At 34.6% G+C, this 23,759-nt stretch overlaps 5 protein-coding genes across 12 annotated transcripts in view; 4 read left to right on the top strand and 1 right to left on the bottom strand.

The window, feature by feature from the left end:
* Positions 1-196: 196 nt before the first annotated feature.
* LOC123010354 (rho GTPase-activating protein 19) lies at positions 197-4,942 on the top strand. 4 transcript variants are annotated; one of them, XM_044407203.1, is made up of 6 exons: positions 197-536; positions 586-740; positions 790-999; positions 1,047-1,720; positions 4,078-4,350; positions 4,452-4,942. In XM_044407203.1, exons 1-6 carry the CDS (start codon positions 415-417, stop codon positions 4,845-4,847), a joined length of 1,830 nt encoding a protein of 609 aa, XP_044263138.1. In that variant the 5' UTR covers positions 197-414; the 3' UTR covers positions 4,848-4,942. The 4 variants fall into 4 exon arrangements, with proteins under 4 accessions (XP_044263138.1, XP_044263137.1, XP_044263140.1 ...); XM_044407202.1 differs by having other exon boundaries at positions 1,047-1,744; XM_044407205.1 differs by lacking the exon at positions 4,078-4,350.
* Positions 4,874-5,772, bottom strand: LOC123010357 (U6 snRNA-associated Sm-like protein LSm1). 3 transcript variants are annotated; one of them, XM_044407209.1, is made up of 4 exons: positions 5,754-5,772; positions 5,427-5,530; positions 5,197-5,381; positions 4,874-5,153 (listed from the first exon to the last, which is right to left on the bottom strand). In XM_044407209.1, exons 2-4 carry the CDS (start codon positions 5,476-5,478, stop codon positions 4,980-4,982), a joined length of 411 nt encoding a protein of 136 aa, XP_044263144.1. In that variant the 5' UTR covers positions 5,479-5,530; positions 5,754-5,772; the 3' UTR covers positions 4,874-4,979. The 3 variants fall into 3 exon arrangements, with proteins under 3 accessions (XP_044263144.1, XP_044263143.1, XP_044263141.1); XM_044407208.1 differs by lacking the exon at positions 5,754-5,772 and adding an exon at positions 5,680-5,749; XM_044407206.1 differs by lacking the exon at positions 5,754-5,772 and adding an exon at positions 5,583-5,745.
* Positions 5,579-10,469, top strand: LOC123010352 (adenomatous polyposis coli protein-like). Its single transcript, XM_044407200.1, has 7 exons — positions 5,579-6,755; positions 6,800-7,141; positions 7,193-7,414; positions 7,464-7,516; positions 9,178-9,424; positions 9,472-9,746; positions 9,803-10,469. Exons 1-7 carry the CDS (start codon positions 5,842-5,844, stop codon positions 10,369-10,371), a joined length of 2,622 nt encoding a protein of 873 aa, XP_044263135.1. The 5' UTR covers positions 5,579-5,841; the 3' UTR covers positions 10,372-10,469.
* Positions 10,470-10,668: 199 nt separating this feature from the next.
* On the top strand, positions 10,669-16,114 carry LOC123010353 (rab-like protein 6). Its single transcript, XM_044407201.1, has 5 exons — positions 10,669-11,050; positions 11,100-11,568; positions 11,613-12,248; positions 14,967-15,486; positions 15,535-16,114. The coding sequence occupies exons 1-5, from the start codon at positions 10,912-10,914 to the stop codon at positions 15,709-15,711; spliced, it is 1,941 nt and encodes a 646-aa protein (XP_044263136.1). The 5' UTR covers positions 10,669-10,911; the 3' UTR covers positions 15,712-16,114.
* A 289-nt stretch (positions 16,115-16,403) lies between these two features.
* The window catches only part of LOC123010351 (disintegrin and metalloproteinase domain-containing protein 10), a 44,538-nt gene continuing 37,182 nt past the window's right edge, over positions 16,404-23,759 (top strand). For all 3 annotated transcript variants that reach the window (XR_006413097.1, XM_044407199.1, XM_044407198.1), the window contains exon 1: positions 16,404-16,709. Coding sequence is in view for 2 of the 3 variants with exons in the window: in XM_044407199.1 (XP_044263134.1) it covers positions 16,649-16,709 (61 nt within the window). In the remaining variant the exon portion in view is untranslated. The remainder of the gene's footprint in view (positions 16,710-23,759) is intronic.

The following is a 23,759-nucleotide window of genomic DNA, read 5'->3' as shown; positions in this document are numbered from 1 at the left end:
ATTATACAAATCCTAAAAGTTATCATTCATGCTAAAAACACGTAATTAAAGATACAAAAACATGTAATTGATATATTTACTTGCAACCAAAATCCTTTTCGTCTTATTTTTAATGCAAAAAATTTTTATATCTAGTTTTTTCAAAAGTGAACGTTGGCAATGCGCACGCTCCTTGGATCAACTGTCAAAAATTCAAATTTGTTTATAACGTAATTTCTGTCAAACAATTCAAAAAGTATTATTTATTTAGCAATTTTTACACAAATGGTGCTATTTTATCATATTTTGACCGATTCAGTCAACGAGTCAATCGTATAATATACAATTGTACACAATATGTGTAAATTTAGTGCATATTTAAGCAACGTGTGGTGATTTCCAAACCTAACCTTAAACAATTCAAATTGGTTTAAAATGTGCGAATTAAATCTGAGTGACGAAAGTTTGACTGAAAAGTTTAAAAGGGAGTTTAATGAACAGTTTCATATTTTGGTTCGGATGCATTTATCGTTTTTGTTGGACCAGGCGACCAATGAGTAAGTTTTACCCCATTTTGAAGGGAAAATTTTATCGGGTTTATTACAGACACGAGCCTTTGTCGGAGAAAACTCGGTTAAAAAAGTGGTCTCTAGTCCCGTTTAATAAAAAGAAGAGTAAGGGGGCTCTAGACGGGGCACCCTTGACCCAAGAGGGGATTTGTCAAGTGTATCAGTTGATTGAATTTTTGAAAAAGGAGCAAAGTGAGCACAGTTGTTTTGTTTTTTTCGGGTTAATGTTTTCGCTTTGTAGATATTAAAGTCGAGGGTGTTTTTCGCCGAACAGGGTCTCTCACAAGGCAACAAGAATTGCGAAATTTGCTCAGTCGGGGGGTCACGTTGGAGCTTGAGGGGGGCACTTACAGTATCCACGACTGTGCCTCTGTCTTAAAGGGTTTTCTAGCCGAATTGCCCGACCCTTTACTCACTGAAGCCCACTATCCTGCTTATTGCCAAATCGCCGGTAATTTCAATCAAAAATTGTTTTATTGATTACTCATTAATTTTTAGAATTGTGTGTCAATAAAGAGAATACGGTGCAAGAAGAGAAGCTCCTCGCCGCCCTCCAACTCCTCCTCTTGCTCCTCCCCACCGAAAACAAAGTTTTATTGAAGGACATCCTCGATTTGTTGAATTTCACCGCATCTTTTGAATCTTTCAACAGAATGTCCGCTGATAATTTAGCCAAACTCTTCACCCCTCACCTTTTGTGCCCCCGAAAATTATCCCCGGAGCAGCTTCACGTCACATCTCAAACCCTCGCCGGAATTGTCTCTTTTATGATTATCAAAAATTCCGAATTGTTTAAAATCCCCCAAAATTTGATACTCGAATTTCGGGCCCGATACGAGAAACGTCGAGCTTTGTCCGCAAACTGTCTCAACGAATCGGCCACAGATCAGTGTGCCGCCAGCACCGTTTTCACTTTTGTCGACCAAGAAAGGACGGCAAAAGAAAATGAAACTAACACAACCGAGACTGCTTTAGCCCAACTCTACGCTCATATCCAGAGCCTCCCAGAATCCTCGAAAAAACGCAAATTGGTCAAACAGTTTAATAAGGAGAATGGCCACGGGACGCCACTTCAAGTGCTAAGAAGTGGTGTACAGAAAAATAAGAGTTTGGGTGATTCCATCAAAAAGCACATTTTTCATAAAAGCGTCGTCAAGAGCTTGAAGAAGAGGGTAAGCAGCGAGGAAAATTTGCATGTAAGTCGTGTTGTTGTTTTTGCTTGTTTTTCACACGGATAACTAAAGGTTGGGGGTTGCGACACGAGACATTTCTTTTCTGGTCTAAGTTTTAGGAGCAATGAATAAAAAATGGCAGAGCAAATAGAGCATTAAATTCTCAATAATAAGAGATAAAGGTAATGCAAAATTTTTATCGAAACTATATTTAAACAATTTTTGGACTTTTAACAATTTGTAAATACAGTTGGATACAAAAAAATGTAAAGAAAGCGATAGAGAATTAGATTTTCTTTAAAAAAAATTGGGAGACCACATTAACTCTATCATCAACGGTTTAGGCCCCAAAGACGCTCAAGTGAATTTTTAAAATTAATTTAAACGTAAGGTTGAAGATAGAGGGATGGTCTCGTAGACTTGGAGGAAATTTAATATTCTACAACTTTGTTCCTTACACTTATTTTTTTTTATCTTCAACCGTATTTGTAGCGTTCTCAAAAAAATCTAAAATAATATTAAAAAAAAAAGATAAACAATTATCAATTTGCGTTCCGTTCTATATTTTTTGAGAATATGATTGAAGATCAAAAAAATATAAGAAACAAAGTTGTAGAGAATTAGAGTGGGGAAAAAACTAAAAGTACACACCTGGGAGTGTACAGTTGGTTGCAATAAAAACGGAAAATAGAATTTTCTTTAGATTGAAACAGGTTTTGCCCTTGTCAATTTAGTTGTCAATTTGTATTTGTATGCGTAGATGATCAAAACGCTTCCCGGACGAGTCCAATCTTAATCTCAATCGACTCGTCTTCAGATAAGAAATTATTGTTACCATTGCGCCAAAACGCTAACTTTATAAATAAGGCGGTTATTTGTAAAACAAAATTAAAACTAAAGTAAAGTAAATGCCAGCTGTATTCTTGTAATATTTGAAAAGGACTATAAAAAAACTATTAAAACTCATTAAAAAAAATTAATTTAAAATGCAGTTTTTTTTTAATACTTTTAATAACTTTTAACACTTTTAACTTTAGGTAAATTTTATCGTTTCGATAGTTGCTAATGTATGGTAGCGCCGTTACAATAAACATTTGATCTGCCCCATCAACATAAAATAACAAATACCAGTTAAAGTCTGATTATGTACTACAAACAAAATTAAAAACAAGTAGAACAAGAAGAACAAGTAGAAAATAAAAACTTCAAAATTAGTGTCAAAATCACTTTCCCCCAAATTTATAATTAAATCTTCTAAAACATTTTATAAAACTGCCAGCAGAACTGTCAATGTAAATATCAAATATGTATAAGATTTTTCAGTTTAAATCTGAATGCCTTAGAGACGTATTTCATTGGTTGCTAAGCTGAATTTAAGCTGAATTTAAAAGAGATAAAATAAAAAACAGTAACACAGATTGGTCACAATCGGTTTAAAAAGTGTGCTTACAATATTTCAACGTTTTATAACAAAGTTTCAATCGAGGCTTCAATTTAAATTAGTTTTGCATTTGTAGCACTTTTTAATAACTCATTTGCGTTCGTTTGTGTTTTCTTATAATTTTCAGAGTGACACATTTTACCACATTTTATAGCAAAAGTTCCGAAGCTTTTAAGCACTGAACATTATTTTTTACTAAGTGGTAAGTATGTCTGAATTTTGCTGTAAGTGGCTATAAATACAAAAAAAGAAAACTGTAAGTGAAATATTTAGCAAAGTTAATTTGTTACGCCACTGCTTTGTTTCCCCTCTCAAGTTTGTGCACAATTAGGCTTCTCCCAGGTGTGCACTTTTGGCTTTTGGAAACCTCTAAATTTCTTCCAAAAAAAGTCCGCGACACCATATTACTATCTTCAACGGTTTAGGCTTAAATTGTTTAAAATAGAAAAAAAAAATGAAACGAATCAGTTGTTTGAACGTCTTCTTTGGGGCCTAAACCGTTAAAGATAGAGATATGATCGCACGGACTTTTTTGTAGGAAATTTAATTCTCTACAACTTTCTTTCTCACATTTTGTTGTATCCTTAATCGTATTTGTAGCATTTTGAAAAATATGGCACTGAACACGAATTTTAAATTTGCATTTTGTTTCTCTTGTTTCTCACAGACTATTAAGAACAACATTTTTGTATTTTTTTGCCCTCAATTTTACTCTGCATACTATATTTTTGGGTATTTTTGTATCTCGTTTCGCCTCCTAATATTTAGTTCTCCGTATTTTTGGCTAATTTTCATGCTTGTCTAATCTGGGGTAGCTAGCAGTTTCGAGGAGGTGGCGGCGTGTGATTGGTGGAGTGTGTCTTGACCTTTGCTCAAATTTTGCACACCCTGTGCATCATGTTGCATGCTTTTGCAGACGCCCCCTCTTCAGACAGCCCTAACTCGCGCCCGCCTTTTCTGTACAAACTGCGATTCGAGTCCCGATCAAGTGGCCAATGATGAGCCACAGTCGAAAAAAATGCGCCGGTCGACAAGCCAGACTGAGGGTGAATCGTCCGATGCCGAAACGGGTATCGGAATAACGAGCACGCCGGCATGCGTCGCTCTGCATTTCACCCCCGATGAGCAGGACCGTAAGTCCATGTCACCCATAACCAGATCCACACAGCGTATGACCAGAGCCATGCAGGTATGGGGGAAGTCGACTCGCTTATCTTCCTTTTGTGTCGCTTTTTCTCCGACTTCACCACAGGTGCTGCCATCTATTTTGATTTGTTTTTGTTGCTGTAGGAAACGATGATGACTCCGAGAAGCAGGAAGCCGGTCTTGCTTGTTTCCGGGACGAATATCAACACGTTGGTGAAGGTTGAGACAGTTGAGACTATGGATGAAGTCCCTGAGGAGTTGGGGGAGGAGAAGGACAATTCCCTGAGTCAGACTTTTCGGGAGTATCTGGAAAATCGGAGTATGTTAACGACGTCGTCGCCCGCAGCGGATTCGAGTTTTTCAAGTCGGACTGATGATTTTAATTCAAATGAATTCAACGATTTAAGCCCCGACAAAATGACTGATTCTTTATTGAGTTGTTTGGACGGGAATGACCCAGGAGGTGAGAAGGAACTTGTTCTCAAACCAAAACAGTTCGATGAAAATGGACAACCCATAGTATTTGAAACCTCATTTTAATTGTAATTATAATACAAAAAACAGTATCAGTTTGTAAATATATTTATTAAAGATAACAAATGACATAAAAATGAGAAATTTTAATAAATAGTGATAATTAGGGTTTTTTGTTTCTTTACCTAAAAATGAGATTTAAAACATGTCGTCGTGAGTCAAATCTGCCATTAAGTGAAGCCCCCGTTCTTTCAATGCCTTCGAGACCAACTTTTGTTGTTCTTGTTTTAACTCCTGTTCTTGTCTTTGAGCATCGAGTATTTCATCCACTGACACTTCAGTCAAAGGCAATTCGGTTTCTTTCTCTGAATCCTGAACAAAGTTTAAAAAATCACAAACTTCAAATTTCACTCACAATCTCCCCCAATAAGACAACATTTTCGCCTCTCACTATAAAGACACCCCGGGGAATATCCCCATATTCTTTACCCACATGAATGCGTTCTATAGTCCGGTGTAAAACCAAATTTGCAAATTGATCAACACTTCGAAGATAACCGATTAGAGTTCTCCCATCACGTAATAACACCATTAGTTTTTCTACAAGAAATGATAAATTTTGGGGTTATGCCCCTAGAAACTTACTGTCGAGCTCATCTAACAAGTGGGCAGTGCCCTCCAGTTCTGTTTTATTCATATTTTACGCTTTTCAGTCACAAAACATGCGAAATAGTTTATGGGGTTGTTTTCTAAAAAAATGAGGTTAGGATTCCAGTCACTGACGTAACTTCATGAGATCACGTGATTTAAATTAACAATCTTTTTGATTGATCAAAAAACTCAAACATTGTAATATTAATCAAATGTTAATGTTGTAGTAGATACTTAAATTACACACTGGATAATTAATTTGCGATTTTCGATAAATTATCGTGAATGGAATTACAATTTGCAGTTTCCTATTTGACCCACCTGTCACTGTCATTTAAGTGTCAAAAGTTTGTTTATAGTTAAGTGGAGTGTTTTCATTAATTATTATTAATTAGTAACAGAAGTCGATATGATGGGCATAACTGGAGCCTTCTCGAGTTTGGGAATTAACGAGCGGTCACATATTCCACAAGATAATTCCCCAGGGAGGGGCAAGTTTCCCAAGAATCACAGTACTTTGAGTCTTCCAAATTTGGTGTCTCCAGATTCGCCAGTTTCGGTCAATTTTCTCCGAACTAACTACTCGGGTTGTAATTGTGACGATGAAACCGAGCCAAGTGAACAACCCGTCGATTTTAGTAAAAAATATTGTGAAACTAAACAACTCAAAAATCCTCGCAATTGCACGTTTAATAAAGTCGTCAAGAGTTACCATAACAGTTTTACAATGTATGCAGAGACTGATTTAGACCAGCCAACTGACTACTCGTTGAGATATGCAGAAGATGATTCTGATTCCGACCAGTGTAATAAAATAACAAAGACTGAAACTGGTGAATTCGTACAAGACACTATAAAGACTTACTGCACCGAAGACACGCCATATGAAACCCCTTTTAACTTCTCCACGTCTACGTCAATGTCCGATTTACGCATCGACGATAAAGCCCCCTTGAAGTCAAAAGACGTGACTGTGATTAACAAAGAAATAGCCCCTCCAAAAATCAAATCCGAGTTTAGTTCCGGCCTTATGTCACCGGAAAAGCCGGTCAATTACTGCGAAGAGGGCACTCCGGGGTACTTCTCGCGCGTCCCCAGTTGCGGTTCTTTAAACTCAATCCCCAAACCGGAGTTGAAGGAAGAAGAAACTCTCATTGAGAAGAAAGAAACAAGAGAACCGAAAGCCGTGAAATTCGAAGAAGTCGTGAACTACGCTGAAGAAACCCCGTTGATGTTTTCAAGGACGAGTTCGTTGGCGTCCTTGGACAGTATTGAGCAACACTCAATTCACGATGACCGCAGTTCCGTCGTGTCAGATTTCAGGTGATTTGGCTCCCCATTTGGCCACATAAAAACTCGTTTTTTAGTCGGTTGACCAGCGGTTTGATTTCGCCAAGTGAACTGCCCGATTCGCCCTCCCAGACGGTCCCCCCGAGCCCCAAACCTCGCAAACACCCCAGACGAAAAACTGTGCCAAAATCGAGCGTTTTCGAAGACGCAGTTAAGAAATTTGAAACGGAGAGGACTCCATCACATTTTTCAACTGCGACTAGTTTGAGTAGTTTAATAGATGACGAAATTGATGCCAAAACCGGAGAGGTTGGCAATAGTGGTAAAGAAGCAGAACCGGTTTTAGATAATTTGAGCGAAAGTTCCGAAGATGAGGGAATTTTGGCGGCTTGTATTAACATAGGGATGCAAAATAATAGGTTTTTTCTTTTTTTTTGAAGTTTAACTCGATTTGAAGATGTTTGTTGTAGATATAGCCAACCCAAGGCGACACCACCGCCCCCAAATGACTTGCCACCGAATTATAAATTTAGTAAAAAGGATGAAATTATAGAAAAATCGGATATCACGTGTGATTCGGTTAAGACGTACTGCACCGAAGACACTCCAGCCATTTTGAGTCATGCCGGGTCGAATTCGGACCTTAGCAACCTTTCATTGCTTGGAAAGTCCGAAAGAAATGAAATTTTAGAGTAAGATTTTTTTGTTGTCAATTTTTTTTACTATCGATTTTTGATGTAGAGTTGATCCTGGACCAAGTCATGATAATAGGGTGTCAGGTCCGAAAACGCTCGGTAAGTATATTTTCGGTTCGAAAAATTGGGAAAAAATGACCTGTCACCAAAATAAACATTTGTCATCAAGCCAAATTCTTTGACTTTTACGAATAAAATAAAAATAAACGAATAATCAACGTAACTTATAAATCCGATAAATCAAATAAATAACTATGTCTTCAAAATAGTAGATTTGTCACCAAATAAATTGTATTACGATATACACGTGTCCCAACGAATTGAAAAAGTCCATTAGTGACTTTTAAATGATAAAATTAAAAGAAAAATTATATAGAACATTCATAGATACTAATCTAGTCCATTGCTTAAAATTATTTTCAACTATACAGCGTGCCTCAAAAATAAGTTACAATACAAAGTTGTATTTTTTTTAATGAAACACCTATGTTTCTTAACGTTTTTGGATAGTGTTTTTAAGTTAAACTTTTATTGGTCGATTTTGTTCAGTTTTAAAAATAAGACGTTTTTTTTTCACAAAAACATGAAATTTTTAAAAATTTATTAAACAAAAAGTAAGACATTTAGATTTTTTACTACCGCAAAGAAGAAGGTACAAACTATAAAGTTGTAACACTTTCTTTAGTAATGTTGCATATGCAAAGATAAAAAAATGAAGATGTTTGTTAAAAGTTCAATAACTTAAAAATTTTAAATGGAACACCATTTTTATTGTTTTTGCATTTAAAAGATTATTAAATTGCCTTTTTAAAATTATTTACTTTTAGGTGTTTATAATTAATAACTTAAAAGATATTTAATGTTAAACATAAAAAAAAATAATTATTACTGTTTCAGTAGCCAAAAAGTGTACAAGAGAAGAAATATCACTTATTTTTATATAGAGCATTTATCAATCTATTAGATGCAAAAATAAAAAATACGGAACACCATTTAAATTTTTTAAGTTATTCAACTTTTAACAAACTTCTTAATTTATTAATCTTTACGATGCAAAACACTAAAAAATTGTTACAGCTTTAAATTTTGTACTTTCTTCTTTGTAGAAGTAAGAAAAAATTTGTTCTAGCTGTCTTAGTTTTTGTTTAATAAATTGTTTAAAAGTGCATGTTTTCGTCAAAAAACCGTCTTATTTCTAGAACTAAGCAAAATCAACTAATAAAAGTTTAGCGTATAAACACTGTTTTAAAAGGCTACATCCAAAAATACCAAGAAACACCGTATGTTTCATTTAAAAAAATACAAGTTTGTATCGTAACTTATTTTTGGGACATGATGTATAGTTGAAAATAATTTTAGGTAATGCACTAGATTAGTATCTATCAATGTCCTGTACATTTTTTTTTAATTTACCATTTAAAGGTCACTAATGGATTTTTTCTACTCGCTGGGACATCCTGTATGTTTTATTACGTTTTTGACACCAACGCAAAAGCAGCACTTGATTTGTTTAGTTATCAGAAAAATAAACTGCCAATAATCTAATAAATCGATTTTTGTTTTAATTAATGAAACATAATTATAATAATTATTATTATTAATTTCGTTTATTATATAAATTTACATATGATCGTTTTGAAGTAGTTTGGTGTTTGCAAATTGGTGGCACATCTACTATTCAGAGGACAAATCTAAATATTTGGTAACTAAAAATCGAAATTGTTGAAATCACACCTGAAATTTTCTATTTAATTATTCAGAAATTCCAACAACCGGAAGCCCGCCGTCTCGACGCTCGTCTTTTTCTTTGAGTGACGATTCGGACGAATCAGGGGAGGCGTTGCTTCAGGAGTGTATTTTAGCGGGGATGCCGTCACAACCATCAATTTCGGGGCCCTCTGACGTGCCAAAAAATTTATCTAATCCGGATCTGGAACTTAATCAATCGTCTGATGAAGATGATAAAATATTAACGGATTGTATAAACATCGGAATTACCAAAAATAGGTAAAAAATGAACAAAACAATTGTGTTTTTGACTTTGTTTTTCATAGATATACACAACCACAAATTGTGAATGATTCAGTTAAGAATTATTGCACTGAAGACACTCCTGCGATTTTAAGCCATGCCGGTTCTTGCTCTGATCTTAGCACATTATCTATACAAAACGGGGGCGAAAAAGAGTACTTTTCCGACCTTAGTAATTTTTCGGACGAAGAAGACGAAAAGTTATTGGAAGAGTGTGTAAAATTTGGAATGGCCGTAATTGCAAAAAATAAGTTTAATCACGAGAAATTTGGTGAAGCTTCTAGGACGCCAAAAAAATGTAATACTGGAGTTAAAAATAATAACAAATCACTTTTGTGTCTTAATTTTTTGCAGCTGAATTCTCCTTGGAGGGTAACTTCAGTGACTCCGATTCCGAGGAGTCGGAGCAAGCCCTTCTCCAGCAATGCATCGAAGCCGGCATGCCGAAGCGCCCCCAATCCCCTGACCTGACCCCCGCCGAGAAAGCCCTCCTCGAACAGTGTATCCTTGAAGGGATGAAAAAGTGCCGAAGTATCCCGAAAAAACCGTTCGAGGACGATTCGTCGGAACTGACAGAGGCCGAACAGGCCCTTCTTCGGCAATGTATTCTTTCCGGTATGCCCAAAAACAAGAATTTGACTCAAGGGGGGCCATCGGCGGTAAAGGAATCACACGAGTTGAGCGAGGCGGAAAGAGTGCTTTTGCAGCAGTGTATTTTAGCAGGAATGCCGAAAAGCAGGAGAAGGAAAGGCAAGGAGGACAGACAGGAGCACACGTGCTGTGTTCATTGCCCCAGGAATAAGGGGGCGAGGAGGAAGAAGTATAAAGTGAAGGAGAGCCGGGATGTGAACATTTTGTATGTGACGAGTCAGATTCTGGTGAAGAAGGAAGTGGTGGATAGGGGGCATGAAGAGTGGGTTTGAGTGCCAAATATGTCTCAATGTGATAAATAAATTAATACTCTAGCGATCTTATTCATTTTACTTCCATAATAATTGAAATTAAACCAACCTATTTATTTTACTTCAATAATAAGTGAAATTAACCAATCATGTCAGTTATTTTTGTCACGTGATGCGTGAAAACAAAAATTGGAAATCTCAAAAATTATTCTACATTTTATAACTGAAAAACGTTTGGATAAGGAACATGAAGAGTGGGTTCAAGTGCCACATATTGTGTAATGTAAATGTGATAATTAATTTTTGTATAATATTTTGGTTTTCTTTGTTATTTTAATTCTTGGTGTGGCGACACTGTCACTTGTCAGCTGTCAATTGTCTCGAAGGTCATGTAAATAATTTTATCTTGAATTAAATTTGGCGATAAATAAAATGAAACAATAGTTGTTTTTGTGACCGACGCGTTTGCCGAGGTGTTTGTATTTATTCTATGCATGTTTTCTGTAAAATAAAATTCATCTCCATTAACCATATGGAAATCTGGTCAAGTGCCAAACAAGAATGTTTTCGGCTATAAAACGTTTTGCAAGTAAGGGTGATGGCTCCCCTAATAACTCTACAGTCGTCTCGAGGCCCCCGAGTCATCAGGCGATGTCATCTTCGCTTCAAAGAAAATTTGCAAGGGGCGTGCAATACAATAGTAAGTCATGTTTTGGGGGATTCCCCGGGTTTATGGTAATTTTTTCTAGTGAAAATTGTGATCAAGGGGGACAGGAATGTGGGAAAGACGTGTTTGTTTAATCGACTTCAGGGGAAGAAATTTATAGAGGAGTATATACCAACTGAGGAAATTCAAGTGACTTCAATTCAGTGGAATTACAAGGCGACTGATGATATTGTTAAGGTCGAAGTGTGGGATGTTGTGGATAGAGGGAAGAAAAAGAAGCGTTTTGAGGGCTTGAAACTGGAAAATTCGCAGATTGAAATGCCGGAAGAGCCGGCTCTGGATGCGGAATTTTTGGACGTTTACAAGGGGACTAACGGGGTTATTATGATGATGGATTTGACTAAAACTTGGACATTTGACTACATCCAAAGAGAACTCCCGAAAGTCCCCGATCACATCCCTGTCATTATTTTAGCAAATCATTGTGATATGGGGCACCACAGGACGGTTACTTCCGACCATGTCACTTTTTATATCGAGTCAATTGCAAGGTGGGTGACAAATTTTGAAACCGATCATGAAAAATATTTTTCAGCACCCGTTCGGCGCAAATCCGCTACTCTGAGTCCTCAATGCGCAACGGTTTCGGCCTGAAACTCCTCCACAAATTCTTCAACCTCCCCTTCCTCCAACTCCAAAAGGAGACCCTCCTCCGCCAACTCGAACGCAACGAGATGGAAATCGCCGCCACCATCCAAGAACTCGACATGTTCTCCGACTCGGACGAAGCAAATTACAGCAAATTCCTCGAGACTTTGGTGCGAAAACGCCGCGAAATCGCCGATTCCAACGCCAACATTCCACCTCCGGCCCAACAAATCCGGCCATCGGCGTCTAGTCAACAAGTCGCCCCCTCGAATGGGGTCCAATGTGACGTCAAACGGTCACAGAGCGGTCCGATTGTCATTGGAGCCGGAAAACCAATTCCGTATGGGAATCCCGGAGCGAAGAGGGGGGCACAAGTGTTGAAAGGCTCCGGGTTTATTAGTAAGATTGGGGGGGACCAAGTGGTCGAAGGGGGAATTCCGGATCTGAGGAGGTTGGAGATCAGTCCGATTACGTCAGTGGAGGAGTTTTGCCCCGATGGGGGGCAAATCGATAGGAGTTTCTTGGATGATGTGCAGTATAATGTGCAGAATAGTGGAAAAGTGGAAGAAAATGATACTGACTCGTAAGTATTTAATTAGGACAGAATTTTTTTTAATTTGTTAAAATATGTCCCAAATTGCTGTGGATTGAATTGTTTTAGTTGTTAATTACATTGTCAATGTAACTTGAGGTTTATACGCTGTTATCTGGAATATTGATGTGCAATTTGAGACAAATACAGTGGAACCTCGTTAAGTTGAAGTACCTATTGCCAAAAAAATTATTCGAGTTATCGAGGTTGCGAGATATAGAATATTGCTTTTTTATACAGGGTGTGCCACAACTCGCGCCTCAGAGAAAAATGCCAGGAACATGGAAAAAAAATGTTAAAAAAAATTCTATCTATAAAAATTTCGAAGTTATCTATTTATTTTTGTTGGAAAAATAATTTTTAAAGTTTTTTTAGCTACAGGCTATTAGAAGAGGAAGCAAGGAAGCTGTATGTTAAATTGTAACTTTGTTTAATGGTATTTGTGACTTTTATGGCCAAATTTTTATACCTCTATTAAATAATTATAAAAAAAAACATATACAAGATCATCGGTATCATTAGTTCTGACACATGTATATTGTTTTATTTAAAATTATAAAATGTACACAAAAACTAACTTCTTACGGCATAAAATATATGAAACGACTCAAAGGTCAAATAGGAAAAACAAAAAACATTTTCGATTAAAAATTTTTATGGGGTTTAGCTCTGGTTAAACACTAATTTCTAACGTAATTTTAGTTTTGAAGAATTAAGTATGCGTTAGAAATTTTCAATAAAATTTATTTTACTATAAAGTGTTTTTATGTGGCAAAAACGACAACATCTAAGTCCCTGTACCAAATTTTAAAAAATCATCGGCTAACTATGATTTTTCACTTTTTTATGTTTATTATTTCACAAATCAAAGAATTTTATTTTTAACAGTTTTTTTATTACGAATAAAATAAATGTACATTTAGATTATTAGTACTAAATAACTTTTTGACGTATCTGTTAATAAAAAACACACCTTGGAAAAAATTATTAAATCATAGTTGGCCGATGATTTTGAAATTTGGTGTAGGGGCTTAAATGTTGATTCTAAATAGTTTTTCTTAATAACTTTTTGTCGTATTTGCCATATAAAAAGCACCTTACTCTACAGAGAAATAAGTTTTTGGAAGTTTCCAAGGCATACTTGTTTTTTTCAAAACTAAAATTGTTAGAAATTAATCTTCAACCAAGCAGGGCTGAATCCCAAAAAATGAATCGAGGACTCACTGTATTTATTTATCTGTCTTCTGACAGAAAGAAAATCTTTTATTGAAGACTGTCAAATGCATTTTTCTTTTTTTTTTAAAAAAAAAGCTCACAGGCCTTGAATTGCTTGTAAACAGACGGAGAACACAGTGCAGAAATTAATCCAATCTGCATTTCGTAAAATTGTGGGAATTTCAAAAAAACTTCGACTTATGAAGGTTTACAGTAGAGGAGAACAGAAATTCGAATTAAAGAGGGCCGAGATATAGAAGGAAAATTACATTGACTTCTTTTAGTAATGCTCGGAACCAGCCAACCACTTCGACTTATCGGAATTTCGAAATATGTATAGGTTCGATTTATCGAGGTGCCACTGTAATAAATCTATTTTTTTTGTAACGTAATAGTAATGATTGAAGTTACAGTCAAGTAGACGGTTCTTAACCATTTAATCACTTCTTAATTTTTTCTACTCGAGTTACATACATATTTTTTTTTATAACATATTTAAAAATTATTGTTACAAATCAACGTTTATTTTCTATTAAAACGATTGATTTTTGTGGTGCGTTGAGGTTTTTGAACTCCGTTTTAATTTAATTGCTGAACGTCGGGGCAATAAATAAATTTAATTAAAAAACGAACACGACCACTATTTCCTGCAATTGATTTGTTGTTTAAAAAGCGAATTGAGATTTTATTGGGGTGCTTTGATCGGGACTTCGTCGAATGTTGTAAACATGAGTGGCGAGGTCGGGGGTGGTGCACTTGGCTGTATGTTTTGTCTTTAATCGAATAAATTTTGGCACTATAGCTAAAACATTTCATTAATTCGGTTCAAAAATTCTCCTAAGGGTTTAATATCTCCGTGTTAATTACACTAATTGGGAATACTTTAGAAGCGACTTCTCGGTGTTTCAGAGATTTATTTCGGATTCGGAATCTCGATTTTCCAACATTTATTATTTAACTCCGAGTGCACGGTTTGATTTCTTTTTGTTTGATCTCAGACACTTATCTCATCTACTTCAAGAAGAAACGAAAAAAGCCGACATTTATTTTTAAACCTCTCTTAATCCAGAAGCACGAAAGACATTTCCTTTTTTCGCAACGAAAATAACACAAATAGATTGGTTTATTTCTAATCGTTCGGATTTGCTGAATGCATACTGATTAGATACGATTTTGAATTTAAAGCCTTGGAAATGTGCCAAAATGTAAATTTCTTTGGTCACAGTTCTTAAAAGTCGAAGTTTAAGAAAGTTGACCTGGAGTTTTTCTAACAAAAATTTATTGATTAAATGATTCAATTCAATTCGTTGATAAAAATCGATCAAATTCATGAACAATTCTCTTCGTAAACTCTATTAACTGCACCCGAAACTGGAACTGGGTCAAGTGTAAGTTTGTTTGCAGTTTCGGATCAGAAGTAAATTACTTTTATTTTCATTACGCTTGAAAGATATTTTTCTGTAAAGAAGTTTGCGAAGTGATTTTTTCCTGTAGGGATACAGACACTGGCAATCCTCTCGTCTCCGAATTACAAGAAGACTTCGATCCTGACGACCTCAATTCCTCATCTAAAAAAATCGGAAAATCCGAATTAAAAGCACCAGTGGCGTTACGAATCGTCCGTTCGGACGAAAGTAGCGAAATTGAAGTTGACAAGACTGCTCCAGAAGACTACGACATGAAACAAACCAATGACGAATTTGATTCGACTATAAATTCGGAAATTTCGGAATTGACTTCGGACGCTTATGACGGGTGGATGGGCAGTGATACCAAATGGAGACGATCACCTGATGGTGGCGAAGATGTGTCAGTTGTGAGTCAAACCTTAGATTACAGTAATAGTACGCCTTATGATGATAGTACGAGTGTGACGTCATCAAATGTCCATATGGAGTTGTTGAGTTCGAAACATAGTCCAGTTTCGGCGAACGGAAGTGTGAATAGTGATAGTGAAGAAACTCACACTTCTAGTTCAGTCAAGAAAGAGAAAAAGAAGAAGGAGAAGGAGAAAGTACGTATTCTATTTAGTTCGTAGTTTATAATAATTGTTTTGTTCTAGTCGGAAAAGAAGCATAAGAATAAAAAATCAAAAGATAAGGAGAAACCGAAAGATAAAAGCGAACGTCGGCACAAACGTCGGTCACGTGACGAAACTTCATCTCGTCGCGACGAATTAGAAGAATTCTTAAATGGAAGTGGAAGTCCACCAATCGATGCGGCGTATGAAGCTATCTGAGTACAATTTAATATCGCCTAACGCCTTCCAATTTTATATGCTTAAATATATTTTTTAAGTAAATTTATTTAACGTGATATAAGTGTTATGTATGCTAACATGCTTCGTATTACATCAATTTTTACCCTAGATATGTTTGGGTGTGCACACAGTTAAATCTTTTCCAAAAAGTACAATAATCGATTAGGCGTAAGTACATGTGTGCCTAAAGTGTTTTTACGAGTGGATATTTTTCTACACTCCATTTGTAGGCCCGTTAACTTGTTACATGTTTATTTTTCGTTGTTAGTGTACACATATATTAATCGCTTATTTATTTTATTACGTTGTTTGTCTATAACGATTGTTGATATTTAAGTACCATCTTGTTTACATATAGAACCTCAATAAAGCAAATATAACCACAATTTTGTCTTATTTGACCTGTCAATTTTTCGTCGCCAATTTGGCCACCAAATTTATTTCATTAAATTAGTGTATTTATGCAATTAGAAGCAACTAGTTTGCATTTAGTAGACAAAAGCATGGCTTTGAAAGTGTTTAAGGCGATTTTAACAACTTTTCTTATGAAATTTTAATTATTGATTAAAAAATTACAGAAATCTGTGCGAGCTTGGTACGAGTACTACCAGATAACACTACTGTAATTTGACATTTGCTTTACAGTAAACTGATTTTTATTAAATTCCAAGTGGTCAAAGACAGGTCATTTCAGTTTTGTCTTGGTGCCCCTCTTGTAAACATGTACCATTCAATAATTTTCGTTAATTTAGCTAAAAACGTTTAACCATTTAGAAAATAAAAACAACGCATGCGCAATACAGTCTAAAGACAAAGGTGTTGTGTACAAACCAGTGCATCAGTCAGCTGTAAATTCAGGAATGGCTTAGTTGGGGTGTGTTTTTGTGGTGTTTGTGGGATTATTTTGTGCAGGAAAATGTTGAGTGAATTTGTTTACTTGTTTCCTTTGCTTTTCTTGCTTCCTCGTACTAAAACTGGTAAGTTGTTGATTTTAGCAACCACCCCATCGATAATTTCACCCCTTTGTTGTGGCGGTATTAACAACGTTGCATTTTTTTGAAGGGGTGGCCCGCGAAATTGCCTACTAAACAAGGGGCATTTAAAGACACTTGAATTAATTCATTCAATCAGGAATTGAACTACACCTACTTAGTGGTGTTATTATTTGCATCATGACTTGAATTCGTCATTTATAACGGTATTTTCGACAACAAACTCATAAAAGTGGACATTTCCTACACCAAAATCGATAAATTTCTGTTACTAGTGAAGAAACAAAACATTTATTGCCATATGAAGACAGGTGTCTACAATTACGTCTATTGTGGTTACTTGCAACGTGTTGGAACTGGTTTATTGACTGGAGTTAGTCATACTGTGTTTTTATATTTTAGCGTTCCCAGAAAGTAAGAATTCGTGATAAATTTGCGATTTCTCGAAGTCAAATCACGATTAAATAAATCGTCAAGTGTGCTTTGATAGTGTTACTGTAAACACAACGTCACATTTTGACGAAAGGTTTTTGACAAAACTGGTCCTAATGTCAATTAACAAAAAAGTCGTGTCAAATAATATTATTAAAATTTATTGACTATTATAGTACAAAAAGTGATGAACTTTCTGCTAATGAAAACTATGCAATAGTGAACTTTTAGTGGTGAGTTAAACCCTCGGTTAAACCTTTAAAACATTTACACTATTGAAAAAACAAAAGTTGCGAAGTAATGAATTTGTCATGGCCACTTCTGGAACATGTTTTTTTCATGTGATACTGTTTGACAGAAAATTAGTATTGAAATTATACTTTGTATTTTCATAAATGTTTTCCTCAATTTTACCGTTTCTGCAAAGATAATTATATGCAACATCTTGATTGTTTTTGTAAAACTAGCAAAACAAGAACTAAACGGTCCCACTTCCGCTCTTGCATTGCTCCAAGGATATGCAACTATTCCTTGGTTTGTATATTTACATAAACCTATAAATTACAAACACAAGTCTATAGTTGGTGTTTGTACATATTTGTTGTAATCAAACTAATTTACATCAAGATAAGTTACTATATTAATAAAGTTTCGAAATTGTTTGATTGAAACACATTTTAAGCACTTATTTTAAACAGACGGTATTTATACAGTGTGGAGGCGTGATTCAAAATGACCATCAAATTTACAAAATTACAAACAAAAATGTTAGGTAGGGTGTTTAAAAAATGCCGTACTAAAACTATGGTATGGTGCCTAGAAGCATTAGGTGAGTGAGGGAAAAATATCTCAAAAATTCTTGGTTTTTATTTTTCTGCACAGTGGGGGTTTTGTGTAAGAATCTTCAAACGTTGTTTGTTGATTTATCATAAAATAAACCTTCATCCACGTGCAAATTTAACATCACGAAATTTTTTAAATATTTTGCCCTCACTCACGGAATGCTTCTAGACAGTGTACCATAGTTTTAGTGCGGCATTTTTTAAACACCTTGTATAATTCTGCAAAAATGCAACTTTAATATTATTATTTTTATTAATTAGGGAAGGTAATTTTGTGTTTTATTAGTAAGAGACATCTATAATTAAGTATAAATAAGTAAAAGAATTTGAGAAATAATACATTTTATCTAAAACAATTAATTTCTATTTGTAATTTAATAAATACTTACTGTTGCACACGAAAATCACAAATTCACACACTTTATTTTACAATAAACAAAAAAATCAAATACACTGACTTTATATGGCATCTTTTCTGCTACCATTTTTAGCGATTCCCCTCATCTTCATAGAACGGACCTACTGAAATTAAAAAAAAAACAAAATCAGTTCACTATATATATTAAATTTCTTGAAAATAAAATTTAAATGTGATTTTTTTTTTAAATTTGACTTACCCTTTAATCCAGTTCCTTGTAGCACGGTTGTCTCGTCCATTCCTCCGAAGACTCCTCCCATTGGCACTCACTAATCACTCGAAATTTTAAAAATCGCGCACTACTAAATGTCTATTAAGCATTCGAAAATACATAACACGCACTGACTGTGTGTATAGCCCTCATTTCAACACAATTTCGCACTGAACCACCAAATAAGAAATAATTTTTCCGGACAATTATTTCAACTCAAGTAATTCGTACGGGAGCTTGGCTAAGACTGACTAGTTATTGTAATAATTTCCTCAAAAACGGCAGGATTCACAAAAACTCATTTCGTAACACTTTCGTTGTAAAAGGCCTTTGCCGAGGCTGCGTAATCCCGCCATTTTCAACGTCACAAAGTGATTCGAATATTACCCAATTCCAGCTTTGTCATTTTTTGCGCCCTTTACACTTGTACAACAAACTAATTTTTAGTCGCACGATTCACCTGACGTGACGTCAAGATGCTTGCACCTGATTGGCTACGGGATAGCGTCTTGATGTGTGCAAATACGAACTTTTACCGACCATTTCCATCACAAAATTTAAGCCAATCAAATCTTTCAAATTTCTGAGGTTTATTCCGAGTAAAAACTACCGAAAAATATTGTTTCGAGTTGGCTATTAGTTGTTACATTAACGCCTCGTTTACTGTATTTAATGTTATAAAAACAAATACAATTGATGGGATTTTTGATTTTTCACTGCAAAAAATAGCAGACAAAACTGAAACACATAATTAAGTAAACATTGACCTCGGGTAATTATGACAACCACATGAACATGTAAATAAATGCCGACGGTCACGACAACATAATTAAAGACAGACATGGCGTAACTAATAATAATAAAAATAGGTATAAATATTGAAATATAATTGTTCACATATCAATAAATCCTGAAAAAGCTTTGATTACTAAATGAATTTATTAGTAATTAAATTTTACTAAAACGTCTTTGTTGTATGATTTCGTATCACTGAATTGCGTATACCTAATTATAGAATTAATGAGTTAATTAACAGTCGGTGCTTTCGATTTTATTCTGAACAATATTATAATCAACGATAATTCACACTTGACTGTCACATTGTGTTTAATGTTATAATACCAAAAGTGTTAAAAATCAAATTGGAATTTAAATTAAAATTGAGATCGTGCCTGGACAAAGTGTTTTAATGAACTTTACTGAATATTTTGTTCGGTAATTTGTTTACATCAGCATAAAATAATTACATTAAATTGAGACGACGTCAGATGTAATTACGAGAGTCGTTCTTTCTAAACAGAAAATGAAGATGACATTTCAGACACGACATTATCTAGCGATCTTTTAAAATTTTGTTTCCAAGTTTTTTATTAAAAAAGGCACAAGTTGGGATTCTAAGTTTCGTAAACACAATGTTTTTGGCTAGTTTGAAAATGTAGTTGAACCAACTTACACTTGACCCAGTTCCAGTTTGCGTGTGCGAGGTAATACAGACATTACGATCAGAACTGTCTATAGTATAGTACTCGTCACGATATTTGAACTGTTGTAAATCTTAAGTCGGGTACCCGAATTACTTTTAACAATAAAGGCAATTGGGTTGTCGTAAGTAATCCAACAGTCTGGGACACAACATCAGAATGGTCCGGACTCGTCAGTGATTACAACCACTCCAATATCTTATTGTTAAGGGTAATTCGGGTACCCGCCTTAAGATTTACGATAGTTCAAATATCGTGACGAGTACTATATATCTTTTTTCAGAGAATTTGAAATATTCCTTACTTATTCAGATTTTCTTTGTAAAATGTTTAAACACAATACTTTTATCCTCTCTTATTGAACGAATTTCTTTAAATAATCCACTTTTTTACGTAAAATCGTCTTTCAATTTTTTGAATTTCGTTAAAAACTGTGACTACCGAAATTTACATTTTGGCACATTTCCAACGTTTCGAATTCGAAATCGTGTCTAATCAGTATGCATTTAACGAATCCGAAACGATTAGAAATAAACCTAATTTCATGTCAAACCCAAATGTTATTTCAGTTTCGTATTTGTGTTATTTTGGTTGGGAAAGAAAGAAATGTCTACCGTCGTGCTTCTGGATTAAGAGAGGTTTAAAAATAAATCTCGGCTTTTTTCGTTTCTTCTTGAAGTAGATGAGATAAGTGTCTGAGATAAAACAAAAAGAAATCAAACCGTGCACTCGGAGTTAAATAATAAATGTTGGAAAATCGAGATTTGGACTCCGAAATAAATCTCTGAAACACGGAGAAGTCGCTTCTAAACTATTCCCCAATTAGTGTAATTAACACGGAGATATTAAACCCTTAGGAGAATTTTTGAACCGAATTAATGAAACGTTTTAGTTGTAATCGCAGAGTTCAAGTGTCGTAAATACAACTTACCGTCTCACTACAGTAAAGGACGAAAGCACAAAAATCAAATGAAAATTTATTCGCTTAAAGACAAAACATACAACCAAGTGCACCACCTTCGACCTCGCCATTCATGTTTACAACATTCGACGCAGTCCCGATCAAAGCACCCCAATAAAATCTCAACTCTCTATTTAAACAACAAATCAATTGCGGGAAATAGTGGTCGTGTCGTGTTCGTTTTTTTAATTAAATTTATTTATTATCCCGACGTTCGGCAATTAAATTAAAACGGAGTTCAAAAACCTCCACGTATACACATAATTTAATTGTTATAATTGAAAAATGCACCAACAAGGTTTGTTTGGCTTTTAAGTGTGTGCAAATTAGTGGTTAATTTTTTTTTATTAGAAAAATCTAGAAATGTACCTATTTTTGTGAATTTTGCATTGAAAAACCTTTTTCAAAACATTTTTATCAAAATATTTAGATTACTATGGACACTGCAAAACAATATTCGGAATGATTTCTTGTACATTTGCCAATGTCTATAATACAGTTTACAGAAATTTGAGGTGAATTGCTTGATGATGTTAGTGTTAGCGGTGTAAAAAATATACTTTTTTGTAAATGTTACTGAGGCTTTTCTTGAATTATCACTTTTATGTGAAATCCAATACAATTTATGTGAAATAATGGTCTTTCGCGTGCATTTTCCCGTTAAAAACACATTTGTGGTAATATATGTAAGTAGGGGTAGATATGATGGATGTTATTTATGAATTTTAATGCATTATGCATTGTGTGTAATCATGGTGAATATTGATTGTACGCGAGATGATTCACTTTTATTTGGATAACTTTTCTTAAAACTTTAGTTTTGTAATGATGAAAAAGATTGTATGTAACTCAAGTTAATATATTTCGGCTAGAAATAATGTCGGATATATGGCGGCCTATCCTTTATTCTTTCATTTGTTGAAAAGACGTAACTTCGACTCCGTTTAGCTCTCATTCAGCAAACTTTAAGAGCTTCATAAATCGAACGAATTTTCTCGTTCCTTTCGAGTAAACTCCGATTAACCGAAAATGTAACATTTTAGCAGTTTTCTCTCGTGGGAGTCGAACATGCAAGACTTTGCGAGACAAGAATTGTCTAGACGGCGGCAGATATCATATTTTAACTTTAAAGCGGTTGAAGGTTTTTCTCGTCGAATATTTGATGTTGTGTCGCTATGAAAAGCAAGGGAAAAAATTAATTCACAAAGTAGAAAACGAGCGTTTTTTTTTTGTTATTACTACATATTTAATTAAAGTTCTTTGATGTTGGCTTTTAGCGAATGTGTCGGCAAATATGTCGAAATCACGTCGACGGAAGTTACAGTCGTTTCGCTTGTCAAAAAGAAGGATGTGGTGGAACGCCCACATCGCTTTCGGTGTTATCAGTGAAGACGTTTTATCATTAGTCATAAAAACTTATACAAAATATTTTTTTTAATAAAAAAAGATATTAGTGTGTCACTAATTTGAGCCCTTTAACGTGCTTTAGCCCAATAAATAACCCGTCTAGTGAGGGAAATAAATAATATCACGTGTGGGTACCCTTAAGTGTTATCATGCTGATTGTTGCATGCCACTCTCTTATAAGCTTTTAAACAAAGATATAATGCTAATACATAGTGAAACATCTAGAAAAAAAATTCCGCACTTTGCGGTTTGCGAGTTAACGAGTCTTAAACCCAAGCTTTGGATTTCTCAATATTTTTGTGGTTTCTGTGACCAGTGACGTGAACGAAAACCAATCGCTTTTAAGGAGCCCAGGTGTCAGAAGTAATCGATATAATGCGCCAGAATATAAATTTATAAAACACAAGGAATACTTTGAAATGCAAATTTTCTTGCCGTCAGTGAAGTCGATCACTTATTGATTTTCTCAAAATTTTAATAAATATAATGGAAGTTTTGTAAAAATTTGGATAATAATTAACTTTGTAAGAATCTTAAACGTCACTCGTGACCTATTTTAAATTATTTTATTTTTCAGCTTGTTGCAATTTGTTTACAAAATATAGAATGTTATGTAATATAAATTCGACATTGTTTGGTTTTACTGTTTTGTTGTTTGTTTTGACATAAATTAGACGTATTTTAGAGGTATTGTTTCAGTTTGTTCGATTAGTATCAGGCTTATCCCAACATTTGGATAACAATATCTGTTTATTAACTAGAGGATTGGATTTATGCTTTCTGTTAGTTGAATCGTTTCGAGTTAATTATTGCATTTTCTATCGCATTGAATGGAAGACAATGACAAGTTTTGTTCGAAACTAGAACAGTGTAATTATTAGTGCATAAAGTGTAAAGACCATCAGGATTAATTTGCATTCACACTTGATTTTTATGTTTAACTGGATTCCTTTTATCAAGAATAACACGACTTAAGGATTAATAAATGAGTTATGAGTTATTTATTTATGTTATCAGAAATTTTCTTTGTATACAATTTACTACACCGCCTGAAATGTTTGTATAGTTTCTATGTAAATACTTTAAATTTAATCTCTTTGCAAACTTGATGCAAACAATTTTTTTGATTATTTTTTTGTTGATAAATAAAATAAATAAAATATTTTTGAGAGGAATTCAGGTTATTATGGAGTGACAAATTGGAGTATACCTAAGACGTATCGAGCCAAAAACTGAAAGTTTGCTTTTTGTTTTGATCATAATTTTGAAAATTATTTCTTCAA

This window comes from Tribolium madens, unplaced genomic scaffold (assembly GCF_015345945.1).
Source record: "Tribolium madens isolate multiple individuals breed KSU strain unplaced genomic scaffold, Tmad_KSU_1.1 Scaffold_7;HRSCAF=85;Tcas5.2_LG10, whole genome shotgun sequence".
NCBI lineage: Eukaryota > Metazoa > Arthropoda > Insecta > Coleoptera > Tenebrionidae > Tribolium > Tribolium madens.
Note: the sequence above shows the minus strand (reverse complement) of the source record. Positions and strands in the feature narration are given on the sequence as shown.

Coding starts and splice junctions, on each gene's coding strand:
- LOC123010352 (XM_044407200.1), top strand. CDS start 5,842: ATGATGGGCATAACTGGAGCCTTCTCGAGTTTGGGAATTAACGAGCGG. Junction 6,756..6,799: donor TCCGTCGTGTCAGATTTCAG/GTGATTTGGCTC, acceptor CTCGTTTTTTAG/TCGGTTGACCAGCGGTTTGA. Junction 9,747..9,802: donor TTCTAGGACGCCAAAAAAAT/GTAATACTGGAG, acceptor AATTTTTTGCAG/CTGAATTCTCCTTGGAGGGT.
- LOC123010353 (XM_044407201.1), top strand. CDS start 10,912: ATGTTTTCGGCTATAAAACGTTTTGCAAGTAAGGGTGATGGCTCCCCT. Junction 11,569..11,612: donor TATATCGAGTCAATTGCAAG/GTGGGTGACAAA, acceptor AATATTTTTCAG/CACCCGTTCGGCGCAAATCC. Junction 12,249..14,966: donor GAAGAAAATGATACTGACTC/GTAAGTATTTAA, acceptor TTTTTCCTGTAG/GGATACAGACACTGGCAATC.
- LOC123010357 (XM_044407209.1), bottom strand. CDS start 5,478: ATGAATAAAACAGAACTGGAGGGCACTGCCCACTTGTTAGATGAGCTC. Junction 5,382..5,426: donor CTTGTTAGATGAGCTCGACA/GTAAGTTTCTAG, acceptor CATTTCTTGTAG/AAAAACTAATGGTGTTATTA. Junction 5,154..5,196: donor TTGTCTTATTGGGGGAGATT/GTGAGTGAAATT, acceptor AACTTTGTTCAG/GATTCAGAGAAAGAAACCGA.
- LOC123010354 (XM_044407202.1), top strand. CDS start 415: ATGTGCGAATTAAATCTGAGTGACGAAAGTTTGACTGAAAAGTTTAAA. Junction 537..585: donor TTGGACCAGGCGACCAATGA/GTAAGTTTTACC, acceptor GGTTTATTACAG/ACACGAGCCTTTGTCGGAGA. Junction 1,745..4,077: donor GCAGCGAGGAAAATTTGCAT/GTAAGTCGTGTT, acceptor ATGCTTTTGCAG/ACGCCCCCTCTTCAGACAGC.